Source organism: Salminus brasiliensis, chromosome 5, assembly GCF_030463535.1.
Source record: "Salminus brasiliensis chromosome 5, fSalBra1.hap2, whole genome shotgun sequence".
Taxonomy (NCBI): Eukaryota; Metazoa; Chordata; class Actinopteri; order Characiformes; family Bryconidae; genus Salminus; species Salminus brasiliensis.
Window position 1 is genome coordinate 25,521,341 of NC_132882.1, and position 18,845 is coordinate 25,540,185.

Sequence of the window (18,845 nt, forward strand, 5' to 3'; positions counted from 1 at the left end):
CGCCTGACCAGCATAACAACAACAGGCCCTCTCTGCACTGCATCTGAGCTGCAGCTGCAAAGGGTACTTTAACAGTTCTATCAGGAAAAAGATCACAACTCACAACCATTACACATGAAGACATGAAAACCGTCGAGCAACAGCTCCACTTATGTCTCCTCTTGTCCTTCCACACCAGCAGATATCAGGCTTACATTACATAAACCCATAACCTCACATTTAGGCAAACTAATCCTGGTTAACCCAACATAATGTACCCCCTCTCGAGCTACTGAACAGGAGCAGCAGCCTGCTTTGAGACTGGCCACTTGGCTGGCAAGCATAGAAACCAATGAGAAGAGTCATTATTAATAAATGGAGACAAGTGGGCATGAAAAGTACAGAGTGTTAAAGACCACTCACTGCCTGAATGACAAGAACGACAAGCTTACACTTGCCCCAGTGTTATCTAACATACTAATTTGTGCAATCACAAAAAAGGGAGGAAAAAAAAGTCGATGTGCTGCACACAGTAATCGTCGTAAAATCATTTCTAGAATAACGGCCCCTCGAGTTATTCCCGGAAAACACTTAAGAAAGAGAATATTTTTACCATAATTACACTTACATTACAGCCAATGTTCTGACATAAGGTACATGTAATCTCTACTAGACACCCACCCCTGTTTCACAACACCACAGTGCACACACACACACACAGTGTGTTATCTTGTATCTAATTCTAGGGATGCAAAGGAGAACAGGCACCAACCTGGGGGCCTTCAGTTGCTGACTACCTATCAGGGCACAAATTAGGGCTCTTCCTAGCGCCATATTGCATTATGTCTTTGTTAAACAGCAGGATGGTACAAAGCAGGAGGTTTTCTAGAATGGGGAGAAATGCTTCATCTGCCAGCATATACACATTTATATAACATGTACCTGCATTAGCAAAACAGATACGTGTTACATTTATGAATAAAGGGCTGCAAACATAGAGAAATACATAAATACTGATATTATTATTGTCTTAAATGGAAACTCCGAGTAGTATTTTTTAATGTACATAATCGCAATGTGCTGTATACTGATACTGAACAATGTTTAGATGGAAATGGGGCCAAAAACAACACTGTGGGTGAGTCATGTTAGAGAAATGGAGCTCTTACACCCCCCACCCCAAAAGAAACGCCTGAAAAGCTGGGCTTTAACAGTGCGTAAACTGTATGAAACTTGATGAAGAAGACATTCCCAACTTTTACTTCATATGACAGCAGGTCGAAAAGCTCCAGACATGACAACGCCCCCCCCCCCAAAAAAAAAATAAACAGCACTGGGGAAAGCAATCCCACTAGCTAACCGGTGATCACGTTCATTTGACAAGGCACCCCCCCCCCCCCGTGTTCAGATACGGGTGTCTAACAGAGAGATAAGCAGCTATTAAGCATATGAATGAAAGTAGAAAAGTCTAGTACACACAATTAAAGAATTACATTTTGATGAAGGAGGAAAATAAATCTCCTCGTTCTTCATAACCGGTCACCGTTACGCGGCGATGCTGCGCTAACGTTACTGCTAACCTAACCAAACCACCGCCTCCCATTCACTGAGAGTCTCTGTCTCTCTCTCTCTCTCTCGCTCTCTCACTCTCTCCTCGTTCTCTTTCTCTCTCTCTCTCTCTCTCTCTCTCTCTCTCCTCGTTCTCTCTCTCTCCTCGTTCTCTCTCTCTCTCTCTCTCTCTCCTCGTTCTCTCTCTCTCTCCTCGTTCTCTTTCTCTCTCTCTCTCTCTCTCTCCTCGTTCTCTCTCTCTCTCTCTCTCTCACTATCTCTCTCTCTCTCTCTCTCTCTCTCTCTCCTCGTTCTCTCTCTCTCTCTCTCTCTCTCTCTCTCTCTCTCTCTCTCTCTCTCACTCTCTCTCTCTCTCGTGGCCAGTCATAATTTATTATTGTAAGTCATACTCCTACATACAGTACTGCCCGGGCTTGCTTTAGCCATCATTTACCAATACGCTTAAAGGGAGGGGGGAACAATAGGGTCTGTATTTTGCTCCTGTGCTCTGACACTAAACACATCAGAACTTACTGTACACCCGCCCGTGAAACAACCGCACACCTGCAGTGTAGGTGCAAGCAAAACGACGTGAAAGCGAGCTGTGACCCACCGTATTTGTTGGGCTCCCGGCTGTACTCGAGGATTGGCACGGCTTCCCTCTCATCCAGACCCAAATCTTCCCCACCTCCTCCAGCCGCAGGTAACGTTGAGGGCTCTTGGCTCAGTCCCTCGTCCTCGTCGTCGTTGCCGCTGCAGTTGCCCTGACCGACGGGGACCACCACGAACCTCTCGGTCATGTTTATTAGCGGACCTCTTCCTGGGGTCTCTTCCACAAACTTCAGGGACCAGAAGGGTTCAGGTCGCGCACCATAGTCAGCGGTGAACTCTCCGTACAGCCACGCCGCACTCCCAACACACTGTACACCGCGAGGGAGGGGCCAATAATCGCGCCCGCTGATTGGAGGAACCGCTGTCATTCAGTCAGGAACAAAACAACCCGCCCCCGCTGCCTGGGAGACGTCTCAGACGGACAAACAGTCTGTGTGTGTGTGTGTGTGTGTGTGTGTGTGTGTGTGTGTGTGTGTGTGTGTGTGTGTGTGTGTGTGTGTGTGAAATCAGCAGGGACAGTATTTACGCGTGGGTTTTATTATTAATTATCGTTTCTTTGCTGGAATTTGTGACCTCGTCTAATGTCGATGAGGGTGTTACAGTAGGCAAACCTAGTCAGTTTACTTCAGAGTAGACCAGGGTTTGTTATGATGGGGATGTCGAGTTCAACAGCAGCACAAGGGACACTTACTTGAATTGGACTAATTTACTAAACATATTAGAAAGCATAATGCTATATCTGTTGTTATGTATCTCATGTATTTAAGTTTGATGAAAGACTGAGATGTGCTGTCAACAATTCTCTTTGTTTATCTGTAGTTTCAATGTGTTCCGGTGTAGCAGTAGGGATTGGATCCCTGCAGTCGGCCCTTCTCAAACCAGCCGGTACACCAGCCGGCACATGTAAAGCAGCCAGCTCAACAACCGGCAAATCCTAAAGCAATAAGCACACCAACCGGCTCAACCTAAAACACCCAGTACCCCAACCGGCTCAACCTAAAGCAGCCAGCTCAACAACCGGCAAATCCTAAAGCAATAAGCACACCAACCGGCTCAACCTAAAACACCCAGTACCCCAACCGGCTCAACCTAAAGCAGCCAGCTCAACAACCGGCAAATCCTAAAGCAATAAGCACACCAACCGGCTCAACCTAAAACACCCAGTACCCCAACCGGCTCAACCTAAAGCAGCCAGCTCAACAACCGGCAAATCCTAAAGCAATAAGCACACCAACCGGCTCAACCTAAAACACCCAGTACCCCAACCGGCTCAACCTAAAACACCCAGTACCCCAACCGGCTCAACCTAAAGCAGCCAGCTCAACAACCGGCAAATCCTAAAGCAATAAGCACACCAACCGGCTCAACCTAAAACACCCAGTACCCCAACCGGCTCAACCTAAAGCAGCCAGCTCAACAACCGGCAAATCCTAAAGCAATAAGCACACCAACCGGCTCAACCTAAAACACCCAGTACCCCAACCGGCTCAACCTAAAGCAGCCAGCTCAACAACCGGCAAATCCTAAAGCAATAAGCACACCAACCGGCTCAACCTAAAACACCCAAATCACCAACCAGCACATCTTAAAAACAGCCGGCACATACTAAAATACTTGCCACACCGACTGTCATGCTAGAGCAGCCAGCACATCTTAGACCACATCATAAAGCACATCATAAAGTAGCCGGCACAACAACAGGCATATCTTACAGCAGCTGGCACACAAACTAGCACATCCTAAAGCAGCCGCACACTACCCTGCACTTCGTACAGCAGCCGGCACACTAATTGATACATCATAACGCAGTTAGTACAACAACTGGCACATCTTAAAACAACCAGCTCATCAACCAACACATACAGCAGCTGGCACACAAACCAGCACATTCAAAAGCAGCTGGCACACCAACCCGTCGATCGTAAAGCAACCGGCATACCACCCGACACATCTTACAGCAGCAGACACACCACCCCGCACACTTTACAGCAGTCAGTACATCAGCTGGCACAACCAAAGGCAGCCAGCTCACCAAGCGGCACATGCCAAATCAGCTGACCGACTAACCAGTAAAAAGGCAATGCTAGTGTTAGGAAGTTTGGATGTAGCTGCTTGCCGAGTGTTTTAACGTGCCAGATGGTGTGCCAAATGATGTACCGAGTGCTTAAACCTGTGCTGAATGGTGTGCTGGTTGGTGTGCCAAGCGCTTTTGAGATGTGCCGAACGGTGTGTTAAATAGTGTGCTGAGAACCTAACATGTAAAGGATAGTGTGCCGGAGGGTGTGCAGAGTGCTTTAAAATATGCCAGATCGTGTGCTAATTGGTAGGCTAAGAAATTTGAGATGAGACAAGAGCTTTAACCAGCAACAGCTAGCGTGCTGGTCGTTGTGCCGAGTGCCTTAAACATGTGCCAGATGGTGTGCCGAGGTCTTTAAGATGTACTGTATGGTGTGCCAAATGGCGTGCCGAGTGGTTCAAGATGTGCTGGTTGGTGTGCTGAGGGCTTTAAGATGTGCAGGATGGTGTGCCTGATGGTGTGCCGAGTGCCTTAACATGTGCCAGATGGTGTGCAGAGTGCTTTAAGATGTGCTGGTTGGTGTGTTGGATGGTGTGTAAGTTGTGCCGGATGGAGTGCCAGATAGTGTGACCATTGCTGTGCCGAATGCTTTAAGATGTGCCAGATGGCATGCAGAGTGCTTTAAGATATGCCGGATGGTGTGCCAGATAGTGTGCCAAGTGCTCCAAGATGTTCCGGATGGTGTGCCAATCGGTGAGACAGATGTGCCAGATGGCGTGCCAGATATTGTGCCTTAAGATGTGCGAAATGGTGTGCAGGTGTGCCAATTAGTGTGACAGAATGTGTGCAGATTGTTGTGTGTGTTGCATTTTAAGATGTGTCAGATGGAATGCCGGATGGTGGGCTGAGTGTTTTAAGATGTGCCGGATGGTGTGCCAATTGGTGCCAGAAGGTGTACCGAGTGCTTTAAGATGTGCCGGCTGGTGTGCTGAGTGCTTTAAGATGTGCCGGCTGGTGTGCTGAGTGCCTTATGATGTGCTGGATGGTGTGCCAAGTGTTTTAAAATGTGTAGGATGGTGTGCCTGATCTTGTGGAAAGTGTCTCAAAATGTGCCAAATGCCGTGCCGTGTGCTTTAAGATATGCCGGATGGTGTGCCAAATAATGTGCCGATTGCTTTAAGATTTGCCAGACGGTGTGCTGTGTGCTTTAAGATGTTTCGGATAGTGTGGTGGTTGGTGTACCGAGTGCCGGATGGACTGACAAACGGTGTGCTGAATGGTGTTCCAAATGCTTTAACATACCAAATGGTGTGCTGGTAGGTGTGCTGAGTAGTGCTAGATTTTTTTTTTTTAATGGCCAATGCTGATGTTTAGACGACAGTGCCGATGGCCAACATATAAAGTCGATATATTACCAGTTTTTTTTGTTTTGTTTTTTTGCAAAACTGTTTATTTACAATACTACTACTACTACTACTACTAATATAAATAATAATACAAGACACAAAACTACTGAACTTAAATAAACATTTATCTATCACTGAAGGCTAACAACGAGTTAGCCTTAGAAAGCGCAGCCGACTGGAAATATTAAATAACGCTGGGTATCTTGGGTTATAACTATCAGGTCAGTTGCTTATGACAGCAGACTGTTGAGCTGAAAAACACTTTTAAAGCTTTTAGAGCTAGCTAGCACTAGGGTTAGCTAGTGCTGGCGCTAACTGCGCTATATTTCCAAATAAGATCATTGGCATTTTTCTCTAAATAACAGAATCACTCTAATTCTGCAGACAGTAAACACTGTATAGGTTACAAAGAGCAGCCAGTAACAAATACTAGCGCTAACTAGCCAGTTTAGCTGGTCAAGGGCTTGCTAACATTACACATAAGAATACAAATCAGCCATTAACAAATACTTAGAGTTAAAAGGCAGAAATTCTTATAGTTTTCTCTGATGAGACGACATGCAGCTACAGGTATGTAAATCCCTTTTCTTATGTATTCACTGATGTCTGCCCTTTAGAATGGCAAAATGAACACAAGGGGCGCTCTAACTACAGCCTAACCAGAGACTGTACACATTTCAGATGACTGGACAGAAATCTAACATTGTGTGGGAGCATTTCACTGAGCCAGCACCAGGAAAGGCCGGAGGCAATATCTACAGTGAATTGGTGAGCATAAAGGGCCGAAACAGGGAAGAAAAAGCTCAAAAACAAAAAGATACTTCTATCTGCTTGTGTGTTTTAAGTGCACTGAAAAGTTAATGAATAATTTGTATTTAATTATTTTGTTTCTTTTTTTATACTGCTTTTTATTTCAAGTAAGGGAACTGCAAAAAAGCAAACAAGAGTATACAGTGATAAATAAATGTTTACTTAAGTTCAGTAGTTTTGTGTCTTATATTATTATTATTGTATTTTTTATATATTGGATATCTGCACTTCTGTCATCTTAACGTCGGCATCGGTCGAGCACTGTGCAGCACCCGTACCAGCACACCATCCAGCATGTTAAAGTATACAGTTATTGAGCCAGACTGACGGTGCTGCCCACAGCGTTGCCTGTAGGCATTGTTTAAATATGGGCCTTGTGCGCTCATATACCGGCCAATAACAATTATCTAAGAAAACGCCAAAACATCAGCCAGATTAATCGGCCAACCAATTAGTGAATAAGGATTCACACTTGGCCAGGCGATTAATCGGACGATTAATTATATGAAATTAATCCTTATTTAGGTGAAAAAAATATGAGGTACCATTTTGTTGAAAATAATTCTAATAATAAGCTTTTGCTACATCAATCAAAGGATCGACCGAACTTGCACCCTGTTCACACTGGGTCACAGGATCTACACTTGTTTGTTTACACTGCTATAACATGCGACTCAAATGCGTCCCATGCGTCAAATGAGTCTTGGGTGCGTTTACACCTACATTTTTACGTGGCTTGGCTTTATCCTGATATGATCCTGATGCTTAAGATGCATAAAGTGACCAGGTGTAAACAGGATTTTAAAAGGATTAAAGTTGCTGTTAATAACCAAATTGTGCTGATTTTAAAGTCTACTGCTACACATTAAAAAAGCACATTGACTCACAACATAAGAAGCCAGAAACAGAAATGGTAAGGTCAGGACAGGTCAAGACATCTAATATGCGATCAATATACAGCTATAATTTAAATCAGTCTATATAAGAAAGAGATATCTGGCTAACTGTTATCTTGTGACTCAGAAACAACACAGATTCTGTCTCTAGGTTACATGAGCAGTGTCTGGCTGGCTGGCTACAGGATTCTCAGCTTTGGAAACAATGAGTATTACCCATCCAACATCATCCCATACCCCCCCCCCACCACCACCACCATATGACCACAGGCCATGTTTTTTAATCAACCATATGTTCATTATGCACTACAGAATAACATTACACTTATATACATATATTTGAAAAGCATAATTTCGGTTAGTGCACAGTCATGGGTGCAGACCTACTAATTAAATAACAACTGATGGTAGCTGTTCAGCCAAACTTGTATCTGATAGTTAAAGCTTTAGAACAGGACAGCCATTTTCACATGTGGGTGACCTGGGGGTGTTGTTTCATTAACATTAGGACTTCATTTCCTTCCTTCCCCTTAATTCCTCACAGTCTCAAATGAGCAACAGAACTGATTGTGTTTTGTTCTTTCCATAACTCACCTTCCGAAAGTCCCTGGCAATGTTTACGAGCCCCAGAAATAATCCTGTTGTGGAACGCTGGCGCATGTTGAGGGGCGAGAGAATCAATATGATGACTCTGTGAGACAAAGCTGATAAAGTCCTGGTATTGAGAGTAGTATGATGATAAGGTGTTCATTACCCAGGCCACTTACTGCCTCATATAATTTACAGTCATCTAGTTAGAGACTGTTTCATACTTCCAGAAGTGTACATGTGGAAATGCCAGTGAGCCGTTGTTTACTAATGATCTATTTCACTTTTGAATTCAGATCAGTGCTTTATGCGCTCTGATTGTGGGGTCTGGTTTTGTTTTAAATCATCCCACTGATGGCCATGTTTTGGGGCATGAGGGGTTAAATTACTCACATTTCAGACGACATGCCTAGAGGCAGGACTGTCTACAGCAATGCAAAGCTTGTTGTTTACAGCTCCACCGTACACAGGTCAGTTCATCAGGTAATTATCATTCATTAGTTGAATCTGGGTGGAAACTTAGACTGTACACGGACTAAAGGGCACAATAAGCCTCTACTTACTTCTGGGTGTTGCCTAGGGGCCTTACGTGTACCTTCTCAGTGCTTGCAGACAGGCATACAGTGTCATGCAGAAGTTTAGGAACCCTTTTTGGACTCTTTTCTTTTTGTTACTGTAAAAGATGGACACAAAAAGAGGTTCTTTGTTAAAGTAACGTCATCTATAACTTCACACCTTTTGGAAATCAGGTCATCTTTTATTAATTTATCTGTTTATCATTGTTTATCAAGACAAAATGAGATTCATTATAGAGATATAAGATTATATCTCACACAAAATCTTTAATTCGAAATTCAAAAATAAAATAAATCCACCAATAAACACAACCAATATCAGAAAATCTAAACTCTTCATTAATATTGCTTAAATCAAGACTGTCCGAATTCTACAAAGAGGTGGAAGTTAGACAGGCTACCTGAACATGCTTTTTTTTTTTTTTACCACATTTCTCATGAGACAGTTGCAAACTATTGCTTTACACTAGTGCATTGTTTGCTAAGTTATTTCCATCCAGCCCTGGATATTCTCAGCAAAGAAATACCTGCTAAATCTGACAGCACGTGTGACTACTTCCTCTGAAATGTAGGAAACCTGCCTTATTACTGTTGGAGAACCTCAGTATTCATTTGTCATTAGTTTGTTTGAAATTACAGCAATATCAGATTACCTAACGATTCCAATACAATGAGCAGACTGATTAATGCATGTGAGAGTAATAAAGTTTAGCAGAAACGCTGCATAAACTTTATAATGATCAACAAGGATTACTTAGCCACATCTCTGTGCCAATTCAAGACAGCTGTACTTAGTATTTGTAAAACTGTATCACAAAAGCAATGACAGTAACATTGTTTTCATTTGAGGATTTTGCCAAAGCAAAGAAAAACTGTAATATCAAGAATGCCTTGAGACAAAAGTGCTGATCAACCTGGAGGCAGATTAGTTGGTAACAATTACTGTAAATAGAATAATTATGTACAAAGACTTTCACTCTTTGTGATTCTTTAAGGTATTAATTATTTTTCTTTCAATCAGACCAGGGGTGCTCAGTCCTGGTCTTGATGACCTACCACCATGCCAGGTTCAGCTTTAACCTAAATCTAACACACCATATACAGGTAATGAAAGCCTTCAGGGCCACCTGAATGAAAGGTCAACTTCTTCCATTAGAATCAATATGATGACTCTGTGAGACAAAGCTGATAAAGTCCTGGTATTGAGAGTAGTATGGTGATAAGGTGTTCATTACCCAGGTCACTTACTGCCTCATATAATTTACAGTCATCTAGTTAGAGACTGTTTCATACTTCCAGAAGTGTACATGTGGAAATGCCAGTGAGCCGTTGTTTACTAATGATCTATTTCACTTTTGAATTCAGTTCAGTGCTTTATGCGCTCAGGGGTGCTCAGTCCTGGTCTTGATGACCTACCACCATGCCAGGTTCAGCTTTAACCTAAATCTAACACACCATATACAGGTAATGAAAGCCTTTGGGGCCACCTGAATGAAAGGTCAACGTCTTCCATTGTTCTTCACCATGAGCATGGTTTGAGAGACTAGTGTTATGTTTGGTTTAACCATGAGCTCTAACTAAAGCAACATCTACAGCTGCTGCAGGTATTTATCATAATCATACTTGTCAGGGATGGTGTATCCCAGCCTATAAGCAAGGTTCATTATTCCTGACCTTATTATTCCAAACATCTTTTACATAAGTGTACTGATATTCTCTTATTTTATGCCAAGCCACAGAGAGGAATAGAAATAAGTCATACATGCAGCATGAAATTTCTTTCCAATCACAGTCACAGCAGGACCCCCACAGCTCTGCTGTTGTGCTCCACTTGTAGCTACCTTATACCGAACAGCGGGAGGTGAACAAGCATTTGCTGAATGGATGTTTTAAGCATGAAGAAAGGAAGAATTTATCTGGGTTTTTTTTATTATTATCTCACTAAACTATTAAAAGCACCAGATTAGGCTTACAGATTTGATTTGAGTTTGTTCCATCTAATGTCATGTAGTCCTAAGTGTAGTCCTAAGCAAAAAATGCCATATTTTAAGCATATTTTCCATCAGGGAATTTTTCATTTAGAAAATCATCAAAACATGTCACTCAACATTGGTGTCCAAAATTTTGCATACAACTACAGAAAAGGAGTTGAATTAGTCAGTTAGAGTGGGAGAACACTCCAAGGCAGGCAGGCTGGTTTATAATATTATAAAGCCTCTGCTTTTAATGGGCATAAAGCTGAATCGATAGCCCTGCCTGCGTACTGATGCATTCTTTTTTGAGGACTATTACTAACAATAGCATTGTCTTTTTGGCCACAAACCAAAAGACTTCCAATCACAGCCACGGCAGGCTCCCCATGGCTCCAGCACTCATTGCTACATTATACCAAACAGCAGGAGGTGAGAAAACATTTGCTGTATGGATATTTTAAATGTGAAGAAAAGAATAATTAATCTTCATTTTTTTCAGTATTATGTTATTAATATTTTATTAATAATTATTTTATTTTATTCTCTCTAGATCAGGGTTCCTCAAATCCAGTCCTAAGGGGGTCGTTGTCCAACACAAAACTGGGAACAGTGCTGGATACCAGCCCTCCAGAAAGTGATAAACCCCACTCTAGTACCAAATTAAGCCCTTAGACATTATGTTAGTAACTGGTTTTACAAGATTTTATTTTATGATAAAATATAAAAACTGAAATCAGTTTGTGATGCATGTACCCTAACAGGCTGAGACTCAGCTGCCCCCCCCCCCCCCCCCCATTTTGTTTGCGAGCTTCACTACACACCCACTCATCCCCAAGAAAATTGGTTAGGCCCTAAACCTACATTGCGTTGTCACTCTGTTATGAAACAAGGCTGGATCTGAGGGTACAAATTGTTTCCTCTCTGGTGGAGCTCTTTAAGCAGGGTAAGCACGCCTTTGTCCCCGTAGCCCTGCAGCGCTCCAATACTCATTTCAGCATACTGTACCTGGCCCTAGCACAGTGGAGAAAGGTCTGGAAGACAGACAGAAAATAAATGAAGCAAAAACCAACGGTTGGAGAAATTATATAACACGCTCAAAGCATCTCCATGCTGCTAAATGTGGCAGGCCTCTCGTAAATGGCTGCTTGATGGAGGGTGCTGGTTGGGGCTTGACAGGCCTGAGTGACATAAGTGAAGAATAAGCAAATTGATATGTATTATTTTCTAAACTGCACTCACCTCTCTTTCTTGTGATCTTATTGGCAAAATGCAGTGCCACTGTCTCTCCTTGCTGCTCGATTAACATTTTACACTACTACTTGCTTTCACACCTATGGCGTTATTAACCTAAGCCAAGCAAAGTGGGAGAGCGGGGCACAAACCAGTGGACTTTCAATGTGAACATGTTTTTAGCAGCATCATTGGACCAGTTAGTTACTGGGCAGATATTTCCACCTCAGATCCCGTTGCATGACCTTTCGTAATGTTTTGATGATTTAATGATTGTTGTTGAACTTGGACAATTTGAGTTTGAGATTCAATGTGCATCTGGTTTCTAAAGCTCCTTCTCACAAAAACAAAGATGTCAAAATCATTCATTATGAGAATAAATATAAATATTCTTATAAATAAATGATTTTGATCAAGTGGATCCATTGGCCTTTGGGTTTATTTGCCACAAAACAGCAAAAACCACAGCCTAGTCTGTTCACTTGTCGGCCACCTTTGCAACACCTCCGGGCAGTAATTTCACACAAAGTTCACACAAGACCAGGATGCCATCTCTATGAATGGGGAAACCAAAATTCTGGAAACTACAGGTCAAATTATTGTTTCAAAGGCATTTAAATCACTAAAAACATATTTTGGCCTGTTCTGGCTACTTCTCACCATGACGTTGACCCTCCTCAGCTCACAGAGTAACCAGCAAGTTGATTGAAAGTAGGCCCCTGATACCACCCTGTTCACTGTGTAAAATAAAACAGAAATGCCAGCTGAACATCATTGGTTTCTGTTAACATTTAATGGGATTATACTTGATATTGTCTGTAATTGAACTATATTCTAGTCTCACTGGAGATGGACAAGGTTAGCACAGAGCTAAGATAAGAGGCTAGCAGCCTGCTTCTTCACTCCTTTAGAAAAGAATCACATAAACCTTAATAAAGAAAAAATGTGTCACACGTCTGTGTTTTTGGATATAAATAGCAAAAAACACTAGCTTGGTGCTAATAATAATGCAACATTCCATATTATATATTTATATGTATCCATCTAGTCGCTGCACTGTACAGAGGGGGGCAGGGGAACAGCTGTTTCTGCACATCCCTGTTAAGACAATTTTAATTTACATTTCTTTATTTTCCACCTCATTCTTTCATTTCTATCTTCTCAGTTTGTGATGGTGTACAGATGTCTAACATTTCCAGAAATTAAAAGATATGTGGATAATAGTTTGAGCTTATTGACCAAACAGCGTTTATCAGCTAATGTAAGATCACAGTTTCACAGACCTCCCAGTTCTGTCATTAACTGGCTGTGTCTGCTAGGCTTTGTCTCAGCTGCTCAGGGTTATTTTGAGAGGTTGACAGTGAGAAATGGGATGGTTCCCATACCGGCTATAATGGCCTGTGCCATGCTGGGGATGTTTGGTAGGAAAGAAGGGACTTGCATGATTGACATGGTATTGCTTGGCTGAGTTCTGTGGAGAACTAATGTAGGATCAGCTTAACCATATCAACTGGTAGGATCAGCAACTACATGGAAAATACTGAAAAACTGTATCTTGGGTACATATACAGAAAAACAGGGTAGGGGTGGAAAGATGGCACAGAATGATGCAAAACGCAATTAAATACAATTCTATATTGATTGAGCTGCAAAAGGTTTCCAATACGACTGTAATTAGTGAAACGGGTCTATGCCAAACAAGTGTATTAAATACATCAAATTATTAATAAAATATGTGTAATGTTTTTAATGAATCTGCACAGATTTCCCAAAGATTTATCTCCTGGAGTTCAAACAGGTGGTATTAACTTTATTGACTTCTCATTGGCATCTTTCTAAGAGATTTAAAGCAACACTACATTGCATTTTTCCTTAATATAACAGCTCTAATATCAGTATGATGCTTCGGCAGAGACGTTCTAAATGCGAGACCGGCCACTGGATGAAGTTTGAATGGGAGTTCTCATAATGCTTAACACGGCGTCTGTTGACAGATCAAGTTTACGCCACCGGCAAAGGAGGGTGGACGTGCTAGTAACTGCCCGGCAGCACTGCAAAGAGGGCCGCTGAGTGAACAGACTTGCCTATAAGGACTTTGGCTCTCCTCAATTGTAATAAGAAGAATACTCTGGGCTCGGCATGCTGCTAACTGCAGAATGTCATTCTGGAGAAGTGGGAAAGATAACACTCGCAAGAACTGTGGAAAGCTGCCTAACCCTCATATTTGTGAAATTCTGTAATATTACTCTACCACATCAGTCCACATGCTTCTTTCACTTTCTGTGGTGGTTTTGAAACTCAAATTACAAATGTGTCTCAAAGCACAAATTACACTTCCTGTCTATATATTTTTTAAGAACAAAAAATTAAGAAAAAAACGTTGAATAACGGCCTAACTAGCTCTCACTCTCTCACTGCGAGTTGTTTATATGCTTCAAAACTACGGTCTACAGTCATGTGCAAAGCGTCTTTACTCCTGTTCAAATGATGTGTTGATTTTCAAGATGAAAACAAGAACAAATGCTCTACAGAAAACAAACATACTTATGCACGTTTAATATGCAGACACTAATTATTTGCTTAATTTAATTTATAAAACCTAAAAAAGGGGCATGTAGAAAGCCTATGGGCCCTTATTATTTAGGATTTATTTCAATATGTTAAATTGCATTCATGTATACATGACAGGGTGATTAAAGAAATATAAGTGTAAACCCTGACCTTTATGGTACAAAAAGAGGATAAATCTTGATGTCCAGATGCTATTAAAATACCCAGATGCTGTTTCCGTGGGGACCTGTACCTGTTTAACTACCGAAAAAGTCCTTGTTATACCCTGCGCTGGTTTGTGCCTCACTCTTCTAATAAATACAGATAAATAGTTTTCTAAAAAGACAAACACAATTAAGTACACACATAAAATGTAAGTGTTGATTAAGCCTGGTCTTTCTATACATCATGTACCATGTCCTGATTCTCCTACATTTATTCGGAACATTTCACACTGAGGCACGTAACTTCAAGGTCACCAGTTTCTTTTTCTTTCTTGTCTAATTTTTCATTGAACATTATTTGTTCTGCAGGTGGAGTTGTCCACTTTCAGAATGTAAACATTTCAGTGAAGTGAACAAGCTAAGGCCACCCTGAAGCAGTTCATGCTGCTCACTGTGTGATTGTGGTTTAACTGACAGCTGGTCTGCAGTTGCATGGTCTGGGTGTTAGGAAGGTTGTGTTTTGCTCTTCTCTCTAAGTGGACTGATTTGAAATAATGATTCAGACACCGTGAAGGAACCCGCTCTGTGCAGCCAAGTCTTAAATTGTTCCCAGAAAAAAAATATGTTTTTCATAACAATCAGCGCAACGCCAGCAGCTGCTTCTGTCATCCTCTGTGGAAGTAAACATTCCTGATGTCGTCTAAGGTCACTATAGTGTACATAATGCTGAATAGTTTAATGACCATTGATAAACCCCAGGGTTTCTTGTCCAAATCAAAATGATCACAGTAAATGCTTCAAAAGGAATTTTCCCAGGTCTCAGTTCTCCTGAAGGTGTGTCTGTGTGCTTTTCCTTTAGTGTAGTTTGTGTTATGAAAGTTCCCACAATGTACAGTGTTATATATATATACACACACACACATGCTACGGCGTATGACAATACTAAAATGTCATTTGTGCAAATGGTCTTTACCAACACTAGGTGGCACTGTTGCTGTTTTTAACACAACTGCCCAATTTTGAAAGCACTTACAGTATGTTATTATGGGTGTTTTTATTCACGGGTGTTTTCTCAATAAACAACCAGCTGGAGTTGGGAGTTTTGACCAGAGCTTTAAGATTGGCTAATTAGAAATTCTCTGATCGAGGACTGACCTGTGTTTGTTCTTCAGTACACTGATCAGTTTATTTGCTGTTTAGTCATTTATGTGTCTGTTAAGCAGTACTGTTTAGAAATTTGTTCATGTGCCCGCTGCTATAAGATGTGCCGGGTGATGTACTGGCAGGTTCAAGATATGCCAGTGGAAGTTCTGGCTGCTTTAGGATGGTGGTTGGTATGCTGGCGCTTTAGGATGTGCCGGTTAATGTTAGACCAACACTGCATTATTACACTATTGTAATTTTGGTTTATTACACCAGTTACCCAGTCACATTTAGCAATTGAGAGCATAACATAGTGATGGCTTTTCAAAAGGTCTGTTATATATGAGAAATACAACATAGAGAATACCTTAAAACACTGAACCGTGTCAAACAACCCCCCCCCCCACACACACACACTCACACTTACCCCCACCCTAAAACAATGTCACCAACAGCCACTCTGTCCTCAAGTCTCAATTGTCTCTGGAATGCAGATGCTGATGACCACTGTCCACTTCAATGTGGGGGTAGAGCATCTTCATTCGAAGCAACCCAAAAAGCTTACAGTGCCAAAATTTACGGCCCACCTTTAAACCTCAGCAAGAGAACATTATAGATTTCTTATATCCCAAATACAAGTTCTGGATTCTACCAAAACTATGACCTGGCATAGTTACTAAATCCTCTTATATTTCATAAGTCGAAGGACCTACACATCAAGTAACGCACACAAGCATCTTAAAGTGCTGTAGCACCCAGTAAAGTTTCTTCTTCCATAGCAGAAACTTCAGACATCACCTATTCCCTCAACCCTAACATCAACCCAGTCAGCCAGCTGCCCACCCTGAGCAACAAACCTGTCTGCTGACCAGATCTGTCTTCATGCAGATCTTCAACAGATCATTACAGCTATCCGGAGTACCTCACGGTTTCAAAACAAAAAAGCAAACCCTTACAGGACTACAAAGCTGTTGGCCTCATAATTCTTTGACAGATTGGTGTTAGCGGATCTGCTGGACATCACAAATCACCTGCTTGACCGCATGCAATTTACACATTGGGAAAGTATGTCTGTGGATGATGCAGTGAGCAATGCATTTCACATTACCCTTTAGCAACTTGACTGCACAAAAACCTTGACAGGAATCCTGTTCATAAGCTTAATCTCAATGCCATTATCACAGAACAGCTCACTGGAGGGTCTCTTAACATTAGTGAATTGCCTTGCTGGAAAGAAATAATAGCATAGGCCAGCAAAACCTGGAAATGTTATGTTTTAGACACTGTTATGCTGGACAATCAGCAATGGCATCCTGGAAGTGACCAGCTAAACCAGAAACAGACCAATAGTAGATCAGCATAAAAGGAATGATGGTATGTGCTGTTGTTTTACAGCAGGGAATAAAAAAGTAATGAAATAGTAAAGTGTCATTGTTTTTAATAATTAATTATTTTAGTAATTTATTTATAATAGTTAATTATTTTTACTGTACGAAATTAACTGTTAAGGTTTTTAAAATAATAATCAATAGAATTCTCTGCAGTTACACAAACTGACAAGTTTTTCAGCAAAGTTCTGCTCACCTGCCACAGGGCAGAGGTAGAGACTCATTTAGTATAAATAGCTGCTAAAAATGTTAGATTAAAGGGGGAGTGCTGAGGCTTTTGATGTGTACTTTTTTAACATTTTAACGTTAAATTAAAAAGAATTGTGGATGCTGAAAATGTAATAGTTAAATATTAAAATAAAACATTAATATCAAAATCCTAAAATTTCTTCCCTGGCTTTCTGTGCAGCATCTCAGACATGCGCGTGCAACCAGGGGGCAGACAGCAAAAAAAAAAGGCTTGTTGTGCAATAAACTTCAGGGACCAGATGTGGGCTACCAACATCAGCTCCATTGCCAAGCCTCCTGCACCAGATCAGTTTTCCATCACAGTGTGTAGTGTCCAACTCAGTCCGTAAACACGGCATGGCGGGTCTAAAACTGATTCTATAAATGTTTCTTCCTACTTAATTATTTTTTACTTGTATTTTGTGCTACTGCTGTCTTTAAAAGCATGCATGTATTGATTCATTGTGCTTCTCACATATATTTTACAATACGCCAATACAAATGAGACATATCTGTTGTGAGCAAGAGAATAAATTCCTTGTATGTGCAAACATACTTGCCTAGTAAATCCTGATTCTGATTCCGAAAGAAGCCGAAGAAGGTCAGCTGCCACAAGAATAAGAGGCTACTTGCCTCCCTCTGTGTGCTGAAATGCTTTCAGAACTATTTTTAACTTTTACTAGTAGCCCTACCTAATTACTAAATGCAATACATTACAGGAAACTGAGGAGTTGATGGGTTGTGCAGCAGTCAAACACCAGCAATATAAAATGAGACCAACAAGAAATCATTTCTCAGCAAGATATACAAATCTTTACTGTTTTCACTAAGGACATTGTTGTAAACGGTGTTCTTAGGTCTGCAGTGTTCTAGGTTGTTTTGTAAAGACGTAACCGTGTTGATGCATGGGTGCCTGTTGCTGTGGCGAGGTTTAGGAATTCCTGCTTTCCACAAGGTTTGAGGTCCTGTGCCTGACTACTATTTCCTCTTTGACCACAGAAAAGGCATGTCCTGTTCTGCAGATCACATTAACATGCACTGTAAAACCCTTGGTAAACAGTTGGTTTGTGAAGAGTCTGATTGTAAACCCACACCCAAACATGTGAACTGTGTTCAAGATTCCACTGCTCTGAAGCAGCGGGCTGTACTTTCCAAGTAAGTTTGCAGACTGAAGTCAATGTACTTGTTTAAATAATTCTGTGAAATGTTTTTGGCTTATCATTTTAATCAAAATAAGCTTTGTAGTATTTATTAAACAGGCCCAGTTACATAAACGGAACCTTTGTAGAATAATCATTAGAGCTTGCGTTAAACCGAACACGCCTCTTTCAGTAACTGTTCTCATTACCCCTGTAAAATAAGCTTCAAATAAGAAATGCCATTCCTGACTTTCCTCTATCCTTTGTATAGGTCTCCCATGGAAACCTTGCAGGTAAGTTCTGGACTGTTTACAGAGAGGTTCGGGAACTAGATAGTTTGCCTAAGAAGCCTTCTTTTCCCGCTTGTGCTTCAACCACTCAGAACTGCTGAGATGCTTAAGCTGGCGGATGGAGCATCCTGCTTCCTGGATGTTCTTGGCACATAAATCCAGACCATGGATACGGACCCTTAGTTTAGAATGCAACCACCCACCCACACAATTCAGCAGTCTTAGAAAAGGGCCTAGGCATGGCCAACATTCATGAATTTATACATTAAAAATTACACACTGTAGTGATATAGCAGTTTTATTTCTCTG

The 18,845-nt window shown here is 41.4% G+C and overlaps 1 protein-coding gene across 4 annotated transcripts in view; it reads right to left on the reverse strand.

The window, feature by feature from the left end:
• Positions 1 to 2,414, reverse strand: part of slc12a7b (solute carrier family 12 member 7b) — a 68,459-nt gene extending 66,045 nt beyond the window's left edge. For all 4 annotated transcript variants that reach the window (XM_072679960.1, XM_072679959.1, XM_072679957.1 and 1 more), the window contains exon 1: positions 2,141 to 2,414. In XM_072679960.1, coding sequence (XP_072536061.1) covers positions 2,141 to 2,327 — 187 coding nt within the window. In that variant the 5' untranslated portion in view covers positions 2,328 to 2,414. The remainder of the gene's footprint in view (positions 1 to 2,140) is intronic.
• Positions 2,415 to 18,845: the final 16,431 nt, after the last annotated feature.